Below are 19,311 nucleotides of genomic sequence, written 5' to 3' on the forward strand. Positions count from 1 at the left end.
GACGTGTCCCTCAGCAGATGTTCCTCTGGGGTCTCACTGACGTGTCTAAATAAGTAAAGGCTTTTGTCCTGCAGCACCTGGGGGCCGAGGTCCCAGACTCTGTGGAGCTTCAGGAGATGATCTGTGAGTCCTGCATGAACCAGAACCAGTTCCTCTGGACCTACGCCCCCCACATGGCAGGTACAGACAAACACCCCCTCCCCCCCAGACAAACAACCCCCCCAGACAAACAAACCCCCCCCCAGTTTTATCGACTTATGCTCTTTTTTGTGTCTGATCCTGATGTTTCAGTTCCAGAAACTGAGCTTAAAACTGATCCAGACCAGACCAAACCCGGACCATCAGAGGTCAAATCAGAGGTCAAATCAGAGGTCAAATCAGAGGTCAAATCAGAGGTCAGTATCCAGGTCTTTAATCCAGGTGTTTCCAGGTCTTTAATCCAGGTGTTTCCAGGTGTTTCCAGGACGTCAGTTTTGAGTTTTCTCTTCATTTTCAGGCGGACGATGAACCGAGCAGCAAACGCCTTCGCCTCCAGGGGGAGCCAGAGGGGGAGGAGCCTAAAGGGGAGGAGCCTAAAGGGGCGGAGCCTAAAGGGGCATGTCGTCTGAAGGAACTGCAGCAGATTGGTCGGAGTCGGAGCCAATCAGGAGCCACATTCTGGCCCTCGGGCTGGAGGTCCCGCCTCTGCACATGCTCAGACTGTCAGGTATGAAAACCCGAGATCCGCCTCTTCACTCCTCCCATAAGGGCGGGATCTTCTCTGTAGACTCCGCCTCTTCACTCCTCCCATAAGGGCGGGATCTTCACTGTAGACTCCGCCTCTTCACTCCTCCCATAAGGGCGGGATCTTCTCTGTAGACTCCGCCTCTTCACTCCTCCCATAAGGGCGGGATCTTCACTGTAGACTCCGCCTCTTCACTCCTCCCATAAGGGCGGGATCTTCACTGTAGACTCCGCCTCTTCACTCCTCCCATAAAGGCGGGATCTTCTCTGTAGACTCCGCCCTAAAGGACTGTTGTTTTTCAGAAACTGGTGTCGGAGGCGGGAGCTCCGTTCCTATTGGACGAGACGGACACGGTTCTGGCCTATGAGACGAAGGGAAAGACTTTGGAACGGACCAATCAGAGCGCAGACCCTCTGATGTCAGCGCTCGACCGACTGAACCGAGTCCAACAGCTGGAGCTCATCCACGGTGAGCGCCCCCTACAGGAGACACAGGCCCTACAGGAGACACACATTACTACACCTGCCCCCTACAGGAGACACACATTACTACACCTGCCCCCTACAGGAGACACTCACCCCCTACAGGAGACACAGCCCCTACAGGAGACACACATTACTACACCTGCCCCCTACAGAGTTTATATTATTATATAATAAGTGGTTAGTGCTCTCGCTTCACAGCTAGAAGGTCCGGGTTCGATTCCCACCTGCACGAGGCCTTTCTGTGTGGAGTTTGCATGTTCTCCCCGTGTCTGCGTAGGTTTCCTCCGGGTTCTCCGGTTTCCCCGACCACTAAAAACATGTACAATAGGCCAGGATGAATGATGTGAGTGAGTGAATGGTGGTGTCAGAGGGTCCGTTGGCGCAGACGTGTGTAGTCGCGAAAGCGCCTCTGAGCTACAAACGTAGCTTTCCACCACTGAGTGTGGAGTGAATGTACAATTGTCTCATGTAAAGCGCTTTGTGACTATATGTCTGTGAAAGGCGCTGTATAAATAAAGATCTTCTTCTTCTATTAATATAAATGTTTCTGACACTGATCATTATTGTTGCAGAATACAACGACCTGAAGACGGAGCTGAAGGACTTCCTGCAGAGCTTCGCCTCCGAGGGAAAGGTCAGACTCACGGGGGCTCCTGGTGGCTCAGTGGTTAGTGTCTCTGCACATGAGGATCACACACGTTTGTTTGTTTCAGGTCGTGACTCCGGACGACATTCGACAGTTTTTTGAGCAGCAGCAAAGTCGCAAGAGACGCCGAGCCAACGGGCAGCTGTACGGCCCCTGACCCCGCCCCCAGACTCTGACCCCGCCCCCTGACCCCGCCCCCTGACTCTGACCCCGCCCCCAGACTCTGACCCCGCCCCCTGACCCCGCCCCCTGACCCTGACCCCGCCCCCTGACTCTGACCCCGCCCCCTGACTCCGACCCCGCCCCCTGACCCCGCCCCCTGACTCTGACCCCGCCCAGTGTCCAGTGTTTTTATCAGTTTCTTTTTGTGCAGAAACATTTTTCCAAAGTTTGATTCAATGTGAGGATTTAAATAAAGACGTGAAAGAACTCGGTTTGTTTTGTTTTAACTTTAACTAACGTTTTTTATTTAAATTAAAGCCACACATTTCAAGTCTCTTCAAACACATTTATTACAGATGTTTGATGTTACACAGTTACAGCATGAACAACAGCATGAATGAGCCACGCCCACAGGAAGGCGGGGCTTTGGGAACTCATTAAAGCGTCTGAGGTTAAAAACTGTTTATACGAAGGAAAAGAAGGCGGAGACTTTGTACGAGACGTTTCCTTCTAATACAGTGAATAATAATAATAATAATAATAATAATAACTCTGCTTTTATTCAACTGCAGTGGCTTTAGGAGCTGCTGAGGCTGAGGCTGAGGCTGAAGCTGCAGAGTCTGGAGTCTTTAACGTCCGTCAGTGCGAGCGGCGTCCGTCCTTTGGAAGATGGCGGAGGATCCAGGCCGCCGGACACAAAATGGCCGCCGCGAAGGCCGACAGCACGAGGGCGCTCTGCTGCAAAGACACATGGTTAATATACATGAGGCCTCCTGGACGAACGAGAGTCTCCACAAACTGAGCCCAAAAACCTAAAGTAACTCTTTTACTGAAGACGTTAACGAGACTAAAATATGAATCAGAAAACGATAACGTGAGGTGTTCAGGGTGTGGGGAAACTCCTTTATTTTAACTTTGGATCAAAGACAGATTTATTCTTTCGATACTTCCATGTTTTTGACCTGGTTTTGTTTAACGTTGCTCAGTCTCACTAAAGCACAACAGGAATATTCCACAAAATACTTCAGTGGTTTATTTGAGCTGAAACTTCTGTTCATTTTGACACATTTTAATTCAGATCTTTTGACAAAATAAATTTGAATTTTAGTTGAGATTTAGTTAAAAAACTCTCGTCAGTTCTAGATTCTCGTTTCCGACTTTGCCTTTATCACTTTGATCATATTTAACTGAGCTCCTCCTGATCAGAGCCTTCAGAGCCGGATCCTCAAATATCAAGCTCTTTTTCCTTTTTCTTATTTAGTCAGATTTTAGTCGACAAAAAATATCTGGGCATTTGAGTCACAGTTTTTGTCTCATAAAACACGTTTCATTTAGTTTTAGTCACAAACATATGATTATACTCGATATTTTAGTCGATGAAATGAAAAGTATCTGAAACAAAGAAGCAGCAGAACCGGAGTCTGAAGCAGGACGTCGTCTCCGAGCCCAGACTCCAGCCTCTCACCCCGGGGCCGACGTGCTCTCGCCGAGGTTTCCCGTCAATCCGGGCTCTGGCCTGGCTCCAGGTCCCGGTCCAGATCCTCGTCGTCGTGGAAACGGCCCGGAGCGACATCATCGGCTGGATCTGTGGCGGGTCTAAGGTCGCTCTCTGGTCTCTCTTTGGTCTCTCTCTGGTCTCTCTGGTCTCTCTCTGTGGTCTCTCTGTGGTCTCTCTGTGGTCTCTCTGTGGTCTCTCTCTGGTCTCTCTTTGGTCTCTCTCTGGTCTCTCTCTGGTCTCTCTCTGTGGTCTCTCTGTGGTCTCTCTGTGGTCTCTCTGTGGTCTCTCTCTGGTCTCTCTCTGGTCTCTCTCTGGTCTCTCTCTGTGGTCTCTCTCTGGTCTCCTGGTCTGACTGTGGTTTTGTTCCTGCTCCAGGTCCTGGTCTCTCTCTGGTCTCTCTTTGGTCTCTGGTCTCTCTGTGGTCTCGCTATGGTCTCCTGGACTGCTGCCGGTCTGACTGTGGTTTTGTTCCTTTGTTCCTGCTCCAGGTCCTGGTCTCTCTGTGGTCTCTCTGTGGTCTCTCTCTGGTCTCTCTCTGGTCTCTCTCTGGTCTCTCTCTGGTCTCTCTCTGGTCTCTCTTTGGTCTCTCTCTGGTCTCTTTGGTCTCTCTTTGGTCTCTCTGTGGTCTCTCTGTGGTCTCTCTCTGGTCTCTCTCTTTGGTCTCGCTCTGGTCTCTCTCTGGTCTCTCTCTGGTCTCCTGGTCTGCTCCGGGTCTGACTGTGGCTTCCTCCAGGTCTGGGTCCTGGTCCTGGGGGCGGAGCCTCCAGACCAGGCCCGTCTCTGTTATATATATATATATATATATAATGACATAAACCAGGCTGGGCGTTGGTTCCAATCATATTTATTTGTATTTTTCTTACATTTACAAACATCTGTAGTGATTCCGTCCAAAGCAGTAGTAGTTAGTGTCAGAGCACATGTGCAACAACAACAAACGAGCGTAAAAACTGTTCCTTTAATCAAAGCCGAGTCTAAAACAGCAGCACAAATAAAATCCTCCGTTATTTTACAAAAACATAGAAACTTTAAAAGCCGTTAGTGTTTGATAAACTTTCGGATATTTGCACTTTTCCTTCAGCAGCTTCAACACAAACCGGAAACTAAATAAAACCAAGAATAAATCATCGAGTAAATAAACCCGGGTCAGGGCGGCGGCTGCTGGGCGAGTATCGGCCGATCTCCGATATTCACCGATACCGAGAGACGCCTTTAAAGTGTCTGCTGTGAGTGAGAGAAGTGAGAAACTGGGACTAAATATCAGAAACTATCAGAGCTTTTTACACAGCAGTTAGTGAAGGCTCTCATTCATCCAGGAGCATCACAGAAAAGGTGAAGCCATCGACTGGACTGGGGTTTGCTAAAGTCCAGGACGTTTCTCTCTTTTACCCAAACTGGAGCTGAGTCTGAATAAGACCCAGAGGAAGTGAATACTAAACATCTGCAGGTCACATGACTCCGAGTCACATGACCCTTAAAGAGGGCGGTTCCCTGATCTGCACAGTCCTCTTTCGTATCATCTCGTTGTTCTTCTAAAGTGTGGTCCGTGTGTTTCAGACGGAGCCGACTGCGACGCTGCCGTTTCCCTGCGATGCTGATACATTCTTTTGAAGAGCGGCTGCTTGGTTTCCCCGATGTAGTGCTCACTGTAACCTCCCTGACACTGAACGACCTCGCTCTGCTCCGTGTCTTGGTACATTTTGTTTTTGTTTGTTTACTTTATTGTCCCCGTAGGGAAATGTGTCCTCGATGTCGCGCCCGGGGCCCGCCTCCATGATGTGGAGCCAGGCCGGTGGTCAGAATCACCTGGCTGGAGGATTCACCTATTGTACATGTTTTTAGTGGTAGGGGAGGAAACCTGCGCGGACACGGGGAGAACATGTAAGCTCCAGACAGGAAGAGCCCGTCCTGGTGGGAATCGAACCCGGGACCTTCCAGCTGTGAAGCGGAACCGTGACTTTTCAATCTTAACACTTCAGTAAAACTGCATTTGGTTCATAAACTTTCTGCACTTCGTAAGGACTTCCTGTCGCCCCAGCCCGGATAAACGTCCTCAGGTTCATGACGAGGTTCACGAATATAAACATTATTATCATCATCAGTTTCTGTCCCGGCTTTGATTACGTTGATTAAAAACACATTGCGATTAAAACTGAGCAGGTCCTTATTCACTGAAGTGTAGTCGGTCAAATTCGTGTTTTTAAAGCGGTCATGGCCAAACCTGGTATCGGATATTTGGAGTATCGGCTCCGGTATCCGATACCAGTGTGAGATCGGTGCCTCTCGAGCAGCTTTAGGGACTTCAGCTCGTCCCAAATGATGAAAAATACAGAATTTATCCACTTTTAAAGCCACTTCTTCTCTCAGACGATATAAAAAGGTTGTAAATAAAATATCCTAAATGTCAGTGTTTATGATCTGAAGCTGCTTTATAATAAAACACAATAGGAAACAGAACTGTAGTGTTCTAGAGTGAAATAAAGCAGCTCAGTTTGGCTTTAGACGATTTCCCAGCAGCCACTGCGTCTGACCCCACCTCTGACCCCGCCCCTGACCCCGCCCCTCGGCTTTGGCCTCAGTTCATTGGTGTTCCCTCAGAATAATCATTAGAATAATCATCAGAATGACCCCAGGTCTGCGCCCGGACCCGGCCCCGGTCTGAGCTTCAGCTGAAGTGGATGTGGTCCAGGTCCAGGTCCAGGTCCAGCGTTCGTGGCGGAGACATCGGGGACGTGTTGGAGCTGGTGGACGACAGTTTGACCGAGTCCGAGTCCTGAAAAACAAACACCACATGAAGAAGTCCTGAACACGAACCCGAGACTCGAGACCAAACACGAACCCGAGACTCGAGACCAAACACGAACCCGAGACTCGAGACCAAACACGAACCCGAGATCTGAGTCTCACCTCACGCTCCAGGTCCACGTCCAGCTCCAGCCGCGGCGACACTCCACCCCCGAAATCTACACCAATCAGAAAGAGAGACAGGTTTTTAAACCAAACTGTGACTCCGCCCCTAAGTCTCTTAATCCAAAACTGACCAAGAATATTTACTCCAGTTTTTATCAAAATCCAAAAGGTTCAATTTTAAAATTTCACATTTTGTTAATTTCACAATTTGTTTATTTCATAATTTAAAAATTTCACAATATCAACATTTCACATTTTGTTGATTTCACATTTTTTAAATTTCACATTTTGTTAATTTCACAATTTTTAAATTTCACATTTTGTTAATTTAACAATTTTTAATTTTCGTAATTTTAAAATTTCACATTTTGTTAATTTAACAATTTTAAAATTTCTCAATTCTTAAATTTCACAATTTTTAAGTTTCACATTTTGTTAATTCCGCATTTTGTTAATTTCACATTTAGTTTTCACAATTTGTTATTTTCACAATTTTTAAATTTCACATTTTTTTAATTAAACAACTTTAAAGTTTCACAATTTTTAAATTTGTTGATTTCACATTTTGTTAATTTCACAGTTTTTAAATTTCACAATTTTTAAATTTCACAATTTGTTAATTTCACAATTAAAAAATTTCACAATTGAAAAATTTCACATTTTGTTAATTTCACAATTTTGAAATTTCACCTTTTGTTAATTTCACATTTTGCTGGTTTCACAATTTTTAAATTTCACAATTTGTTAATTTCACAATTAAAAAATTTCACAATTTTTAAATTTCACAATTTGTTAATTTCACAATTTAAAAATTTCACAATTTAAAAATTTCACAATTTGTTAATTTCACATTTTGTTGATTTAACAACTTTAAAATTTCACAAATTTTAAATTTCTCAATTTTTAAGTTTCACAATTTTAAAATTTCACATTTTGCCAATTTCTAAATTTCACAATTTTTAAGTTTCACAATTTTTAAATTTCACATTTTGTTAATTCCACATTTTGTTAATTTCACATTTTGATTTCACAATTTGTTATTTTCACAATTTTAAAATTTCATTTTTTTTAATTGAACAACTTTAAAATTTCACAATTTTTAAGTTTCACAATTTTTAAATTTGTTGATTTCACATTTTGTTGATTTCACATTTTGTTAATTTCACAATTTTAAAATTTCACAATTTCAAAATTTCACATTTGGCTAATTTCACAATTTTAAAATATCACATTTAATTTCACAATGTGTTAATTTCACATTATGTTAATTTAACAATTTTTAAATTTCACATTTTGTTAATTTAACAACTTTAAAATTTCACAATTTTTTAATTTCACAATTTTTAAGTTTCACAATTTTTAAATTTCACATTTTGTTAATTTCACATTTTGTTAATTTCACAATTTGTTAATTTCACATTTTGTTGATATCACAATTTGTTAATTTCACAATTTGTTAATTTCACATTTTGTTAATTTAACAATTTTTAAATTTCACATTTTGTTGATTTAACAACTTTAAAATTTCACAAATTTTAAATTTCAAAATTTTTTAAATTTCACAATTTTTAATTTTCACATTTTTAATTTCACATTTTGTTAATTTCACATTTTGTTGATTTCACAATTTGTTAATTTCACAATTTTAAAATTTCACAATTTCAAAATTTCACATTTTGTTAATTTCACAATTTGTTAATTTCACAATTTGTTGATTTACAAATGAAAACATTTTGTAGTTTTACAAACTTACATGAAATCAACAAAACCACAATAAAAAATAAACCAAAAAGTGACAACAGCTAGTTCAGTTTTGTAGGTCTTAGCTTTCAAATGAGGCACTGGCCTATAGGCTGTAAGGAGCTTTTAGATTTGGGTAAAACCGAACTGCAGAAAATGTGCTCGGTTAAGGCGGGGTTAAAAGGTTGATCTACACCAATCACAGAGACACAGGTGGGTCGGGCGGCGCCGAACACCCTAAACTCTCCTCGTGGTAAAAAATATTTTCTCGCTTCCGTCACTTGGATAAACCTTAACCCTCGTGCTGAGTGAGGAGTCGAACCTGAGGACGTCCTGGTGATGTGGCTCTTGCTGCGCTGCTGGACTCTGGAAATGGCCGACAGAGGCCTGGACCGGACCGGCTCCTGCTCCGACGGGGACACGCTCTGGAACACACCGGGGGCAGGGTATGTGAGTGACGTTCTCCCCAGGGGCCGGGTGTGGACTGTAGGGTATGTGAGTGACGTTCTCCCCAGGGTGTGGACTGTAGGGTATGTGAGTGACGTTCTCCCAGGGGCAGGGTGTGGACTGTAGGGTGTGTGAGTGATGTTCCCCCCCCCTGTCCGGGTGTAGGGTGTGTGAGTGACGTCCCCCCCTGTCCGGGTGTAGGGTGTGTGAGTGACGTCCCCCCCTGTCCGGGTGTAGGGTGTGTGAGTGACGTCCCCCCCTGTCCGGGTGTAGGGTGTGTGAGTGACGTTCCCCCCCTGTCCGGGTGTAGGGTGTGTGAGTGACGTTCCCCCCCTGTCCGGGTGTAGGGTGTGTGAGTGATGTTCCCCCCCCTGTCCGGGTGTAGGGTGTGTGAGTGACGTTCCCCCCCTGTCCGGGTGTAGGGTGTGTGAGTGACGTCCTCCCCCGGGGCCGGGTGTAGGGTATGTGAGTGACGTCTCACCAGGGGCAGGTCTCGGAGGATCTGCATGCCGTCTCCGGGGCCCATGTGTGAGATGTGATTGAAGTTTGTTGGTCCTGAGATCATTTTGGAGCGAAGCCCCGGGTCTCGCAGCATGTCTCTGAAACACCACCACGTTAGGCTGAAGTAGTAGTAGTAGTAGTAGCAGTAGTAGTAGTACTTGTGGTAGTACTTCTAGTAGTAGTAGTAAAGTACCTCCGCTGCTGCTGACGCTCCTCCTCCGGGAGTTTGAACAGAAACTTCCTTTTGCTCCGAGTTCGAAGCATCAGTTTCCTGCTGCTCTCGGTCACCTCCGGGAACAGCAGCTCCCCCTCTGGACACAAGAGGAACTGCAGTCACACACACAGCCTCTGACCCCGCCCCCTGAGCTCCCTCTCCCCAGACGCCTCACCTGTCTTCTGGAGGTAGATGAGTCTGGAAGGGTCCGAGTGCAGCAGGTTCAGGGATCCGTCCGAGTTTAACGGACGCAGCTGAAACAAACACAGCATTAAACACGACAGTGGAGGAGCCACTAAAGGTCTGCACATTCTCCCGTCTTTAGCCGCTGTGTCTCCCACAAAGGAAACGCCCATATTTGGAGTCTTTCGTGCTACACGTGGATACCAAATATGTCAGTATTTGTGAATGAATAATCATGGGAAAGACCAGGGAGCGACACAGACATGTTGGACATTTTACAAACTTTTTAAAATCTTTCAAAACTTTGAAAATAAAAAAATAAATGAAAATGTAAAAAAACAAGTGTTTTTTTTTGTAATTTAATGATTGTAATAATAATTAAAGCCGCGCGCGGCGATAAAGGCCCTCGCCCCTGGCGCACTCCCCGCTCGCTCTCGTCCCTTGCGACCACTCTTCATCACACTAGGTCCTTGCGAGCCCCATGATTGAACTTGCTCATTTTGACGCGAAAATCCCTATTAAGTTGCATTATTCTGCTTTATATGCGAAAATCCCTATTAAGTTGCATTAAAGTGCATTATATGCGAAAGTGCCTTGAAGTTGCATTACAGAACATTATATGCGAAAGTCCCTTTAAGTAGCATTATACTGCTATTGTGAAAATCCCTATGTAGTGGCATAATTGTGTTGTAATTGCAAAAATCCCTATTTTGTTGCAGAAACTGTAAGAACTGTTGAAATTGCAGAAACTCTTAACACTGTTTAAACTGTTAAAATCACAGGCAGACTTCACTGTATCATAATCCTATTAAATTGCCGGCAAGAAAAGAGAAAGCATTAGAAAAGTGTCACAGCCATATTTGAACCAGCAACCTCCTACACCAAAGACAAGCTCACTATCACTGAGCTGCAGCTCCATGGTACTTGGACTGTGATGTGGGCTAGTTTTGTCTAAGTTATCGAGCAGAAGTTAGTTCCCAGCATCCCACTGGAGGAGAGAGGTAGCTTCAAGTCATGCCCCCCCCATACATTTCCTCGATTGTTTTCGACATTTTCCCTTGTGTTGCCTCAATTGTTTTACTACGATCCCCCCATTTCTAGCTCTTTAGTGACGCATATGAAAGCGTTTTTCATGAGAATGGGACCGTAGGTGCGGTTAAAAAAAAAAAAAAAGAGCAAAGGTCAAAATTGACCCAGCAATCTCATGGTTGGAAACCCAATGCACAAGCAATAACGCTACACAGGCACAGCAAATCTTATGAAACGTGCTGTACTCATGTGACAATGTGTGCAGTGGCCCATGTAAAAGGTGAAAGCAATAGAAAAGTGTCAAGGCTGTGCTTGGACTAGCAACCTCCTTCACTTGAAACATGGGCCTGTTGACAGCTTGGCTTATTTAAATTCCCAGGCTGCAATTTTGTACCAGCAACACACTGGAGGAGAGGTTTTTTTCCCCGTTTTTAATGAGTGTGGGACCATAGGCAATGATTCATGTTCTTACCGGAAGGTGCTGAGTCCAAAAGAAAAAGGAAATAAAAAACAGTTTAGGTTGGGAATTGATCCAGCAACCTCCTGCACACTAGCTCAGCACTCTACCAATGGAGCTACTCAGGTTGAGTGAACTGCTACGAAACGTCCCGCAATCATGTGTTTTAGGCTGTGATAATGTGTGCAGCGGGCAATGGAAAAGGTGAAGACAATATGAAAGTGTCAAGGTTGTGTTTGGACTAGCTACCTCCTTCACTTGAGACGAACATGCTATCACTGAGCTGTAATTCCAAGCAAACATGGGCTTGATGACTGCTTGGGTTTTCTAAATTCACAGGCTGAAATTTGATCCCAGCAACACACTGGAGGGGTAATTTCCCTGTTTTTAATGAGTGTGGAACCATCAACGACGATGCATGTTCTAACCAGAAAGTGCTGAGTCCAAAGAAAAAAAAAATGAAAAAGAGTCAAGGTCAGGTTTTTGATCCAGCAACCTCCTGTACACTAACCCAGCTCTCTACCAACGGAGCTACTTCGGCTGAGAAAAATATAGCAGATGTGAAATAAATGTCATGAGAGACTCCGCACTTGTGTGTTTGCAGGAAACGGATTAACAGCTTAGAAAATAATATATTGTATCATTTTGTAATTGGGGTACATTCCTGGCTGCCCAAAGAATCGTTGAGAGGGGGTTTCAGCCCTGCAGCACCCTCGATATTGAAGCAATTATTTGGTAAGACCCATATAGTATGAGGAACACACAGAGAGACGGACAGGAAACAGTCGAATTGAACTTCCTGTGATTGTACAGTTGAGAAAAACGTGAATTTGGAGGCAAAAACGTCCAAATTAAAGCTGATGTCTGTGACAGAGGGGTAGTATAAGTATATACGAGTCCAAAAGTGTAGCTTTTGTGAAGAAAGGGGGAAATTTGGAAAACTGGCGAATTTCAGGAGAAACCTCTGACAGAAGCCAGCATGCTGCCAGGCTAAGACCTCTGGCGATTTTCACGGAGGATGGGCGGGCCACTTACAAGCCACTTAAAAGCCACTTTAAAGGCTTTTTTGGCGATAGCGGCTGCGTGTGCACACCATTAGGTCCTGGTGGGGAATGTGCACGCGCGCCGGATTGGGTCCGTTCCAATCCGGCCAAGTCTGTGAAAGATATGAGGCTTTGAAATTTGCTGAAAATGGCCTCTCAGTTGCGGCCTTGTCATGACCACGCCCAATAATGGAACAAAATTTGAATTGATGATTTTGAAAGCCACATGGGTTGGGGACATGTTGGCCAAAATTGGAGGCTTTCCATAGAAAACTCGAGGATCAGGGACCAGAAGTTCAAGAGGTACGATTTTGAAGGTTTGAGGTTCGGGCCAAGATGGCCGACTTCCTGTAGCATTTAGGGCGGGGTCGTAATATCATTTTTGACATGTCCTGACGTGGTCTATGTCCTTGGCCAATGTCACTTTTGTACGATGATTTTTTTTGCCACCGGGCTCTCATTGACTCAATGTAAACTGCCTGCTTGAGGGGGCGCCACTGAGCCATATTTTATTATTTTCTCTCGCGAACCCCACCCAAAATTAGAGCTTGCGGAGCACTACGTTTTGACCCCTGTTACTTGCGAATCGGTTCACGTTTGCTACGTGAATTCTTGCGTTTTCGTCCCCCGTTAACGGTTTTAATTAGTCCCTCGCGGGACACTGCGTGTCCGTTGCTCGGGCCTAATAATAATAATAATAATAATAATAATAATAATAATATTAATAGAACAAAACATTTTCAAAACATTTCAAAATGTAAAAAAAAAAAAAAAAAAAAAATAAACATTTTGATTTGTTCTTTTGTTTTATTTAAAATGTAATAAAAATAATAATAAAGGAAAAAAAAACATTTTTAAAACATTTCCATTTGTAAAAAAGAAAAAAAAAATTGGATTTTTGGGTTTTTCTGAATTTCCAAATGTTAAAAATTTTGAAAATGGTGAAATTTAAAAATTGTTAAAGTAACAAATTGTGAAATTTTCACATTTTAGGCTTGATAAAGCGATTATAAAGCGGTTCTAAAGCGGTTCTAAAGCGGTTCTAAAGCAGTTATAAAGCAGTTATAAAGCCGCTATGATAAGTCCTGAGGGGGGGGGCTCCGTACCTTGCGGACCGGCAGCGTCTGGAGCCAGTCCGAGCTGTGCAGGTCGTAGATGTCGACGCCGTAGTCGGTGTAAACCGAGAGGTGAGTCTCACTGGAACCTGAGACACAGAGATGTCAGATGCCCTTCCATCCTCCTCACTGTTACACTGTTACACTGTCAGACTGTCAGACTGTCAGACTGTCACACTGTCACACTGTCACACTGTTATACTGTTACACTGTTATACTGTCAGACTGTTATACTGGCACTGAGAGTTTCTGAAGTGAATCCTCCTCAGTGAGATCAAAAGCTCATCTTCAGTCTCTGTTTCATCACACGGCTGTGATTTACTGTATCTTACTGTCATCCATATCATGTACATGTGTTATTCACCCTGCTGTCCCTGTGGCCCCGCCCTGTCCCTGTGGCCCCGCCCTTTCCCTGTGGCCCCACCCTGTCCCTGTGGCCCCGCCCTGTCCCTGTGGCCCCGCCCTGTCCCTGTGGCCCCACCCTGTCCCTGTGGCCCCGCCCTGTCCCTGTGGCCCCACCCTGTCCCTGTGGCCCCGCCCTATCGCCTTGCCCCATGGTACTCACTGAAGGCGGTGGGCGTGGCCTGTAATACTCACTGAAGGCGGTGGGCGTGGCCTGTAATACTCACTGAAGGCGGTGGGCGTGGCCTGTAATACTCACTGAAGGCGGTGGGCGGGGCCTGTAATACTCACTGAAGGCGGTGGGCGTGGCCTGTAATACTCACTGAAGGCGGTGGGCGTGGCGGCCCACATTAGCTCCCTGGTCCGGGAGCGGCGGCCCTGGTGGTCCACGTAGACTCCGGTGTGACTGAAGCACAGCAGTATTTCCTCCGAGCGGCTCAAGGGGGCGGCGTGGAGCGCGTCCAGGGGCGTGTGGGACAGGAAGACCAGGCTGGGATCCTGAGGCCAGACCAGACTGACCGGACTGGACTCTCCCTGAAGAGCCAGGAGAGCGAAACCTCCAGGAAACCCCACACAGATCCTCTCCAGAACCATCCCCAGCCACTGCACCGGCCCCGGGGCCTGGACCTCCCACAGGCGGCGGTGGAAGGGTTTGGACCGGGTCAGCTCCCAGCACTGGACCTGAGGGACCAGGGGGACCACAGGTTAGACCTCAGGTTAGACCTCAGGTTAGACCTCAGGTTAGACCTCAGGTTAGACCACAGAGACCACAGAGACCTCGGCGTGGTACCGCAGCGCCTCACACTGACCTGTCTCTTGACGGCGGAGATTAAGCAGGATGCCCCCCCCGGCCTCAGCGTCCCCGTGGTCAGGGCCTGACAGCCTTTCGTCTCCGTCAGCTTCACGTCGAAGCCGGACTCGGACCCGTCCAGCACCGCCCAGGACTGAAGGTGGACCTGCCTCGTCCGACCACAGACCAGGACCACCAGGTTCTCCCGGGGAACCAGCTCGATCTGGTGAACCTTCTTAGTGTCCGAGGCTCGCACGATCACTGGAGACCGGAGAACATGGAGAACATGAGGAACGTGAGGAACGTGAGGAACAAGAGGAACGTGAGGAACGTGAGGAACATGAGGAACATGAGGAACAAGAGGAACAAGAGGAACATGAGGAACATGAGGAACACGAGGAACACGAGGAACGTGAGGGACATGAGGAACACGAGGAACATGAGGAACGTGAGGAACATGAGGAACATGAGGAACGTGAGGAACATGAGGAACATGAGGAACGTGAGGAACATGAGGAACACGAGGAACACGAGGAACACGAGGAACACGAGGAACATGAGGAACATAATAATAATAATAATAATAATAATGCATTGGTTTTATAAAGCGCTTTTCTGGACACTCAAAGACGCTTTACATTGCACTATTCATTCACTCCATACTCGGTGGTGGTAAGCTACTATTGTAGCCACAGCTGCCCGGGGGTAGACTGACGGAAGCGAGGCAACCAGTCTGCGCCATCGGCCCCTCCGACCCCCACCAACCACTCACTCACTACATTCGCTAGGCTTCCTGGTGTTACTAAACGGTCTCCCATCCAAGCACCGACCAGGCCCTTCAGCTGAGCTTCCAAGGTCTGACGGGATTGGGCAGAGCAAAGGCGGTGTGACCACAACATGAGGAACACGAGGGACACGAGGAACCAGGGTTAGAATCGAACAGTCTGAGTGCGTCCCACATTACATACAAACACATCCAGGCAGTAAAGGAAAGAAAAAGGATCTGATGAAAAGTTCAAACTCACCGTCTCGAGTCAGATCCACCACGAACAGAGCCTCCTCCGTCCCCAACACCACCCGCTCCCGATCTGAGGAGAGACGCAGCATCAGTACATGCAGTACTGACCAGCATCAGTACATGCAGTACTGACCCGGCATCAGTACATGCAGTACTGACCCGGCATCAGTACATGCAGTACTGACCCGGTATCAGTACATGCAGTACTGACCCGGCATCAGTACATGCAGTACTGACCCGGCATCAGTACATGCAGTACTGACCCGGCATCAGTACATGCAGTACTGACCCGGCATCAGTACATGCAATACTGACACAGCATCAGTACATGCAGTACTGACCCAGCATCAGTACATGCAGTACTGAGCAGTATCAGTACATGCAGTACTGACCCGGGATCAGTACATGCAGTACTGACCCGGGATCAGTACATGCAGTACTGACCCGGGATCAGTACATGCAGTACTGACCCAGCATCAGTACATGCAGTACTGACCGGTATCAGTACATGCAGTACTGACCCGGTATGGCGGCGGACAGTATTTACAGTATTTGCAGTAGTATTCGCAGTAGTATTGCAGTAGTATTGGCAGTAGTATTGGCAGTATTCGCAGTAGTATCACAGTAGTATTGCAGTACTGACCCAGTATAGCGGCCGACAGTATTTACAGTATTTGCAGTAGTATTCGCAGTAGTATTCGCAGTAGTATTGCAGTAGTATCACAGTAGTACTGCAGTACTGACCCAGTATAGCGGCCGACAGTATATACAGTATTTGCAGTAGTATTCGCAGTAGTATTCGCAGTAGTACTCGCAGTAGTATTGCAGTAGTATTCGCAGTAGTACTCGCAGTAGTATTGCAGAAGTATTGCAGTAGTATTGCAGTAGTATCACAGTAGTATTTGCAGTACTGACCCAGTATAGCGGCCGACAGTATTTACAGTATTTGCAGTAGTATTCGCAGTAGTATTGGCAGTAGTATTGCAGTAGTATTGGCAGTAGTATTGCAGTAGTATTGCAGTAGTATTGCAGTAGTATTGGCAGTAGTATGCGCAGTAGTATCACAGTAGTATTGCAGTAGTATTCGCAGTAGTATTGGCAGTAGTATTGCAGTAGTATTGGCAGTAGTATTGCAGTAGTATTGCAGTAGTATTGGCAGTAGTATTGCAGTAGTATTGGCAGTAGTATTGCAGTAGTATTGCAGTAGTATTCGCAGTATTTGCAGTACTGACCCAGTATAGCGGCCGACAGCGTGCTCTTGATGAGGGGCAGGGCGGGGTCGTACACCTCCAGGGGGCGCTCCACTCTCTGCTCGTCCGTCACCAGGAGGAGGTTCTGCTTCAGGAGGCCGTGGAGACTCTCCAGGACCTTCAACCACTTCCTCTGCTCCTGCTCCGAGTCGGCCAGAACCAGGACCGAGACCGGGCCCAGGCTGGACTCACGGGACCCCACCTGCAGCACGAGACCGGGTCAGGACCAGAGGGTCAGAGCAGGGCAGGACCAGAGGGTCAGAGCAGGGCAGGACCAGAGGGTCAGAGCAGGGCAGGACCAGAGGGTGAGGACCAGAGGGTGAGGACCAGAGGGTCAGAGCAGGGCAGGACCAGAGGGTCAGAGCAGGGCAGGACCAGAGGGTCAGAGCAGGGCGGGACCAGAGGGGCAGAGCAGGGCAGGACCAGAGGGTCAGAGCAGGGCAGGACCAGAGGGTGAGGACCAGAGGGTCAGAGCAGGGCAGGACCAGAGGGTCAGAGCAGGGCAGGACCAGAGGGTCAGAGCAGGGCAGGACCAGAGGAACCAGGGCAGGACCAGAGGGTCAGAGCAGGGCAGGACCAGAGGGTCAGAGCAGGGCAGGACCAGAGGGTCAGAGCAGGGCAGGACCAGAGGGTCAGAGCAGGGCCGGACCAGAGGAACCAGGGCAGGACCAGAGGGTCAGAGCAGGGCAGGACCAGAGGGTCAGAGCAGGGCAGGACCAGAGGGTCAGAGCAGGGCAGGACCAGAGGGTCAGAGCAGGGCAGGACCAGAGGGTCAGAGCAGGGCAGGACCAGAGGGTCAGAGCAGGGCAGGACCAGAGGGTCAGAGCAGGGCAGGACCAGAGGGTCAGGACCAGAGGGTGAGGACCAGAGGGTGAGGACCAGAGGGTGAGGACCAGAGGGTCAGAGCAGGGCAGGACCAGAGGGTCAGAGCAGGGCAGGACCAGAGGGTGAGGACCAGAGGGTGAGGACCAGAGGGTGAGGACCAGAGGGTGAGGACCAGAGGGTGAGGACCAGAGGGTGAGGACCAGAGGGTCAGGACCAGAGGGTGAGGACCAGAGGGTGAGGACCAGAGGGTGAGGACCAGAGGGTCAAAGCAGGGCAGGACCAGAGGGTGAGGACCAGAGGGTCAGAGCAGGGCAGGACCAGAGGGTGAGGACCAGAGGGTGAGGACCAGAGGAACCAGGTCTGGACCAGAAGAACCGGGTCTGGACTCACCTGGACCTTGAAGATGCAGGGCACGTCTTTCCGCGGGGCGTGGATCACGTCAGACGGCAGCACCGACTGGACGGCAAAGAACTCGTCCCTGAAACAGAACCGGGTTAAAGGAGAGAGGACTTCCTGGAGCTGTTCCTCGCACTCACACACACACACGCACACGCACACACACACACACACACACACACACGCACACGCACACGCACACGCACACGCACACGCACACGCACACGCACACACACACACACACACACACGCACACGCACACGCACACACACACACACACACGCACAATCTTGGTCTTCTATCTTAGTGAGGACACTCATAGACATAATGTATTACCCAGACCTTAACCCTCGGGTCAGGTTCGGGCCCCTCACCCTAGAACCCCCTCGTGACCCTCAGAGATGAACCTGATGTTGTAAATGTGCAGATCTTCCACATTGTTCTGTTTTCTGGTTCTAGACAAATAAAGTTCTGCTCTTCACGCTCTCCACACTCTCCACATTCTCCACGCTCTTCACGCTCTTCACGCTCTTCACGCTCTTCACGCTCTTCACGCTCTTCACGCTCTTCACGCTCTTCACGCTCTTCACGCTCTCCACACTCTTCACGCTCGCAGGACTCACCTCAGGTCCAGGACTAAGGAGGCCGAGTTCCCGGGCTGCGTGGTCTTTCCTTCAGGAACGTCGTAGAAGAAAAGGCGACAGTCGGACACAACGGCCCAGACGCGCTGCCAGCCTCGCTTCACCCCGGTGGGCTTCGGGACCTGTCAGAGGTCAGAGGTCAGGGGTCAGGACCACAGGACCACAGGACCAGGGTCAGGACCAGGGTCAGGACCACAGGACCAGGGTCACACCGGGTCAAAACCGGAGTCAGAGTAAAATCGAGAGCAAAATCGAGAGTAAAATCGAGAGAAAAATCGAGAGAAAAATCGAGAGCAAAATCGAGAGAAAAATCGAGAGTAAAATCGAGAGAAAAATCGAGAGAAAAATCGAGAGTAAAATCGAGAGCAAAATCGAGAGAAAAATCGTGAGTAAAATCGAGAGAAAAATCGAGAGAAAAATCGAGAGTAAAATCGAGAGTATAATCGAGAGCAAAATCGAGAGTAAAATCGAGAGTAAAATCGAGAGTAAAATCGAGAGTAAAATCGAGAGAAAAACCGAGAGTAAAACCGAGAGTAAAATCGAGAGAAAAACCGAGAGTAAAATCGAGAGTAAAATCGAGAGTAAAATTGAGAGTAAAATCGAGAGAAAAACCGAGAGTAAAATCGAGAGTAAAATCGAGAGTAAAATCGAGAGTAAAATCGAGAGCAAAATCGAGAGTAAAATCGAGAGTAAAATCGAGAGTAAAATCGAGAGCAAAATCGAGAGTAAAATCGAGAGTAAAATCGAGAGTAAAAACGAGAGTAAAATCGAGAGTAAAGTCGAGAGTAAAGTCGAGAGTAAAATCGAGAGTAAAAAACGAGAGTAAAAACGAGAG

The 19,311-nt window shown here is 47.4% G+C and overlaps 2 protein-coding genes across 2 annotated transcripts in view; one reads left to right on the forward strand and one right to left on the reverse strand.

The window, feature by feature from the left end:
* LOC306974737 (putative E3 ubiquitin-protein ligase UBR7) overlaps window positions 1-2,040 on the forward strand; it is a gene marked incomplete at its 5' end in the record, with an annotated part of 8,934 nt that extends 6,894 nt beyond the window's left edge. The window contains 6 exons of the mRNA XM_079572110.1: window positions 75-180; window positions 292-407; window positions 497-706; window positions 1,027-1,192; window positions 1,782-1,843; window positions 1,923-2,040. Coding sequence (XP_079428236.1) covers window positions 75-180; window positions 292-407; window positions 497-706; window positions 1,027-1,192; window positions 1,782-1,843; window positions 1,923-2,012 — 750 coding nt within the window. The 3' untranslated portion in view covers window positions 2,013-2,040. The remainder of the gene's footprint in view (window positions 1-74; window positions 181-291; window positions 408-496; window positions 707-1,026; window positions 1,193-1,781; window positions 1,844-1,922) is intronic.
* Window positions 2,041-5,732: 3,692 nt separating this feature from the next.
* LOC306974448 (serine/threonine-protein kinase MRCK beta-like) overlaps window positions 5,733-19,311 on the reverse strand; it is a 46,629-nt gene continuing 33,050 nt past the window's right edge. Inside the window, exons 23-35 of the mRNA XM_079571695.1 lie at window positions 18,459-18,598; window positions 17,830-17,917; window positions 16,597-16,816; window positions 15,372-15,434; window positions 14,366-14,607; window positions 13,880-14,237; window positions 13,146-13,243; window positions 9,503-9,581; window positions 9,307-9,424; window positions 9,094-9,211; window positions 8,488-8,590; window positions 6,423-6,478; window positions 5,733-6,288 (exon numbers count right to left, since the gene is read on the reverse strand). Of these exons, the coding sequence (XP_079427821.1) occupies window positions 6,181-6,288; window positions 6,423-6,478; window positions 8,488-8,590; window positions 9,094-9,211; window positions 9,307-9,424; window positions 9,503-9,581; window positions 13,146-13,243; window positions 13,880-14,237; window positions 14,366-14,607; window positions 15,372-15,434; window positions 16,597-16,816; window positions 17,830-17,917; window positions 18,459-18,598 (1,791 nt within the window). The 3' untranslated portion in view covers window positions 5,733-6,180. The remainder of the gene's footprint in view (window positions 6,289-6,422; window positions 6,479-8,487; window positions 8,591-9,093; window positions 9,212-9,306; window positions 9,425-9,502; window positions 9,582-13,145; window positions 13,244-13,879; window positions 14,238-14,365; window positions 14,608-15,371; window positions 15,435-16,596; window positions 16,817-17,829; window positions 17,918-18,458; window positions 18,599-19,311) is intronic.

This window comes from Gobius niger (assembly GCF_951799975.1).
Source record: "Gobius niger genome assembly, chromosome: 15".
Taxonomy (NCBI): Eukaryota; Metazoa; Chordata; class Actinopteri; order Gobiiformes; family Gobiidae; genus Gobius; species Gobius niger.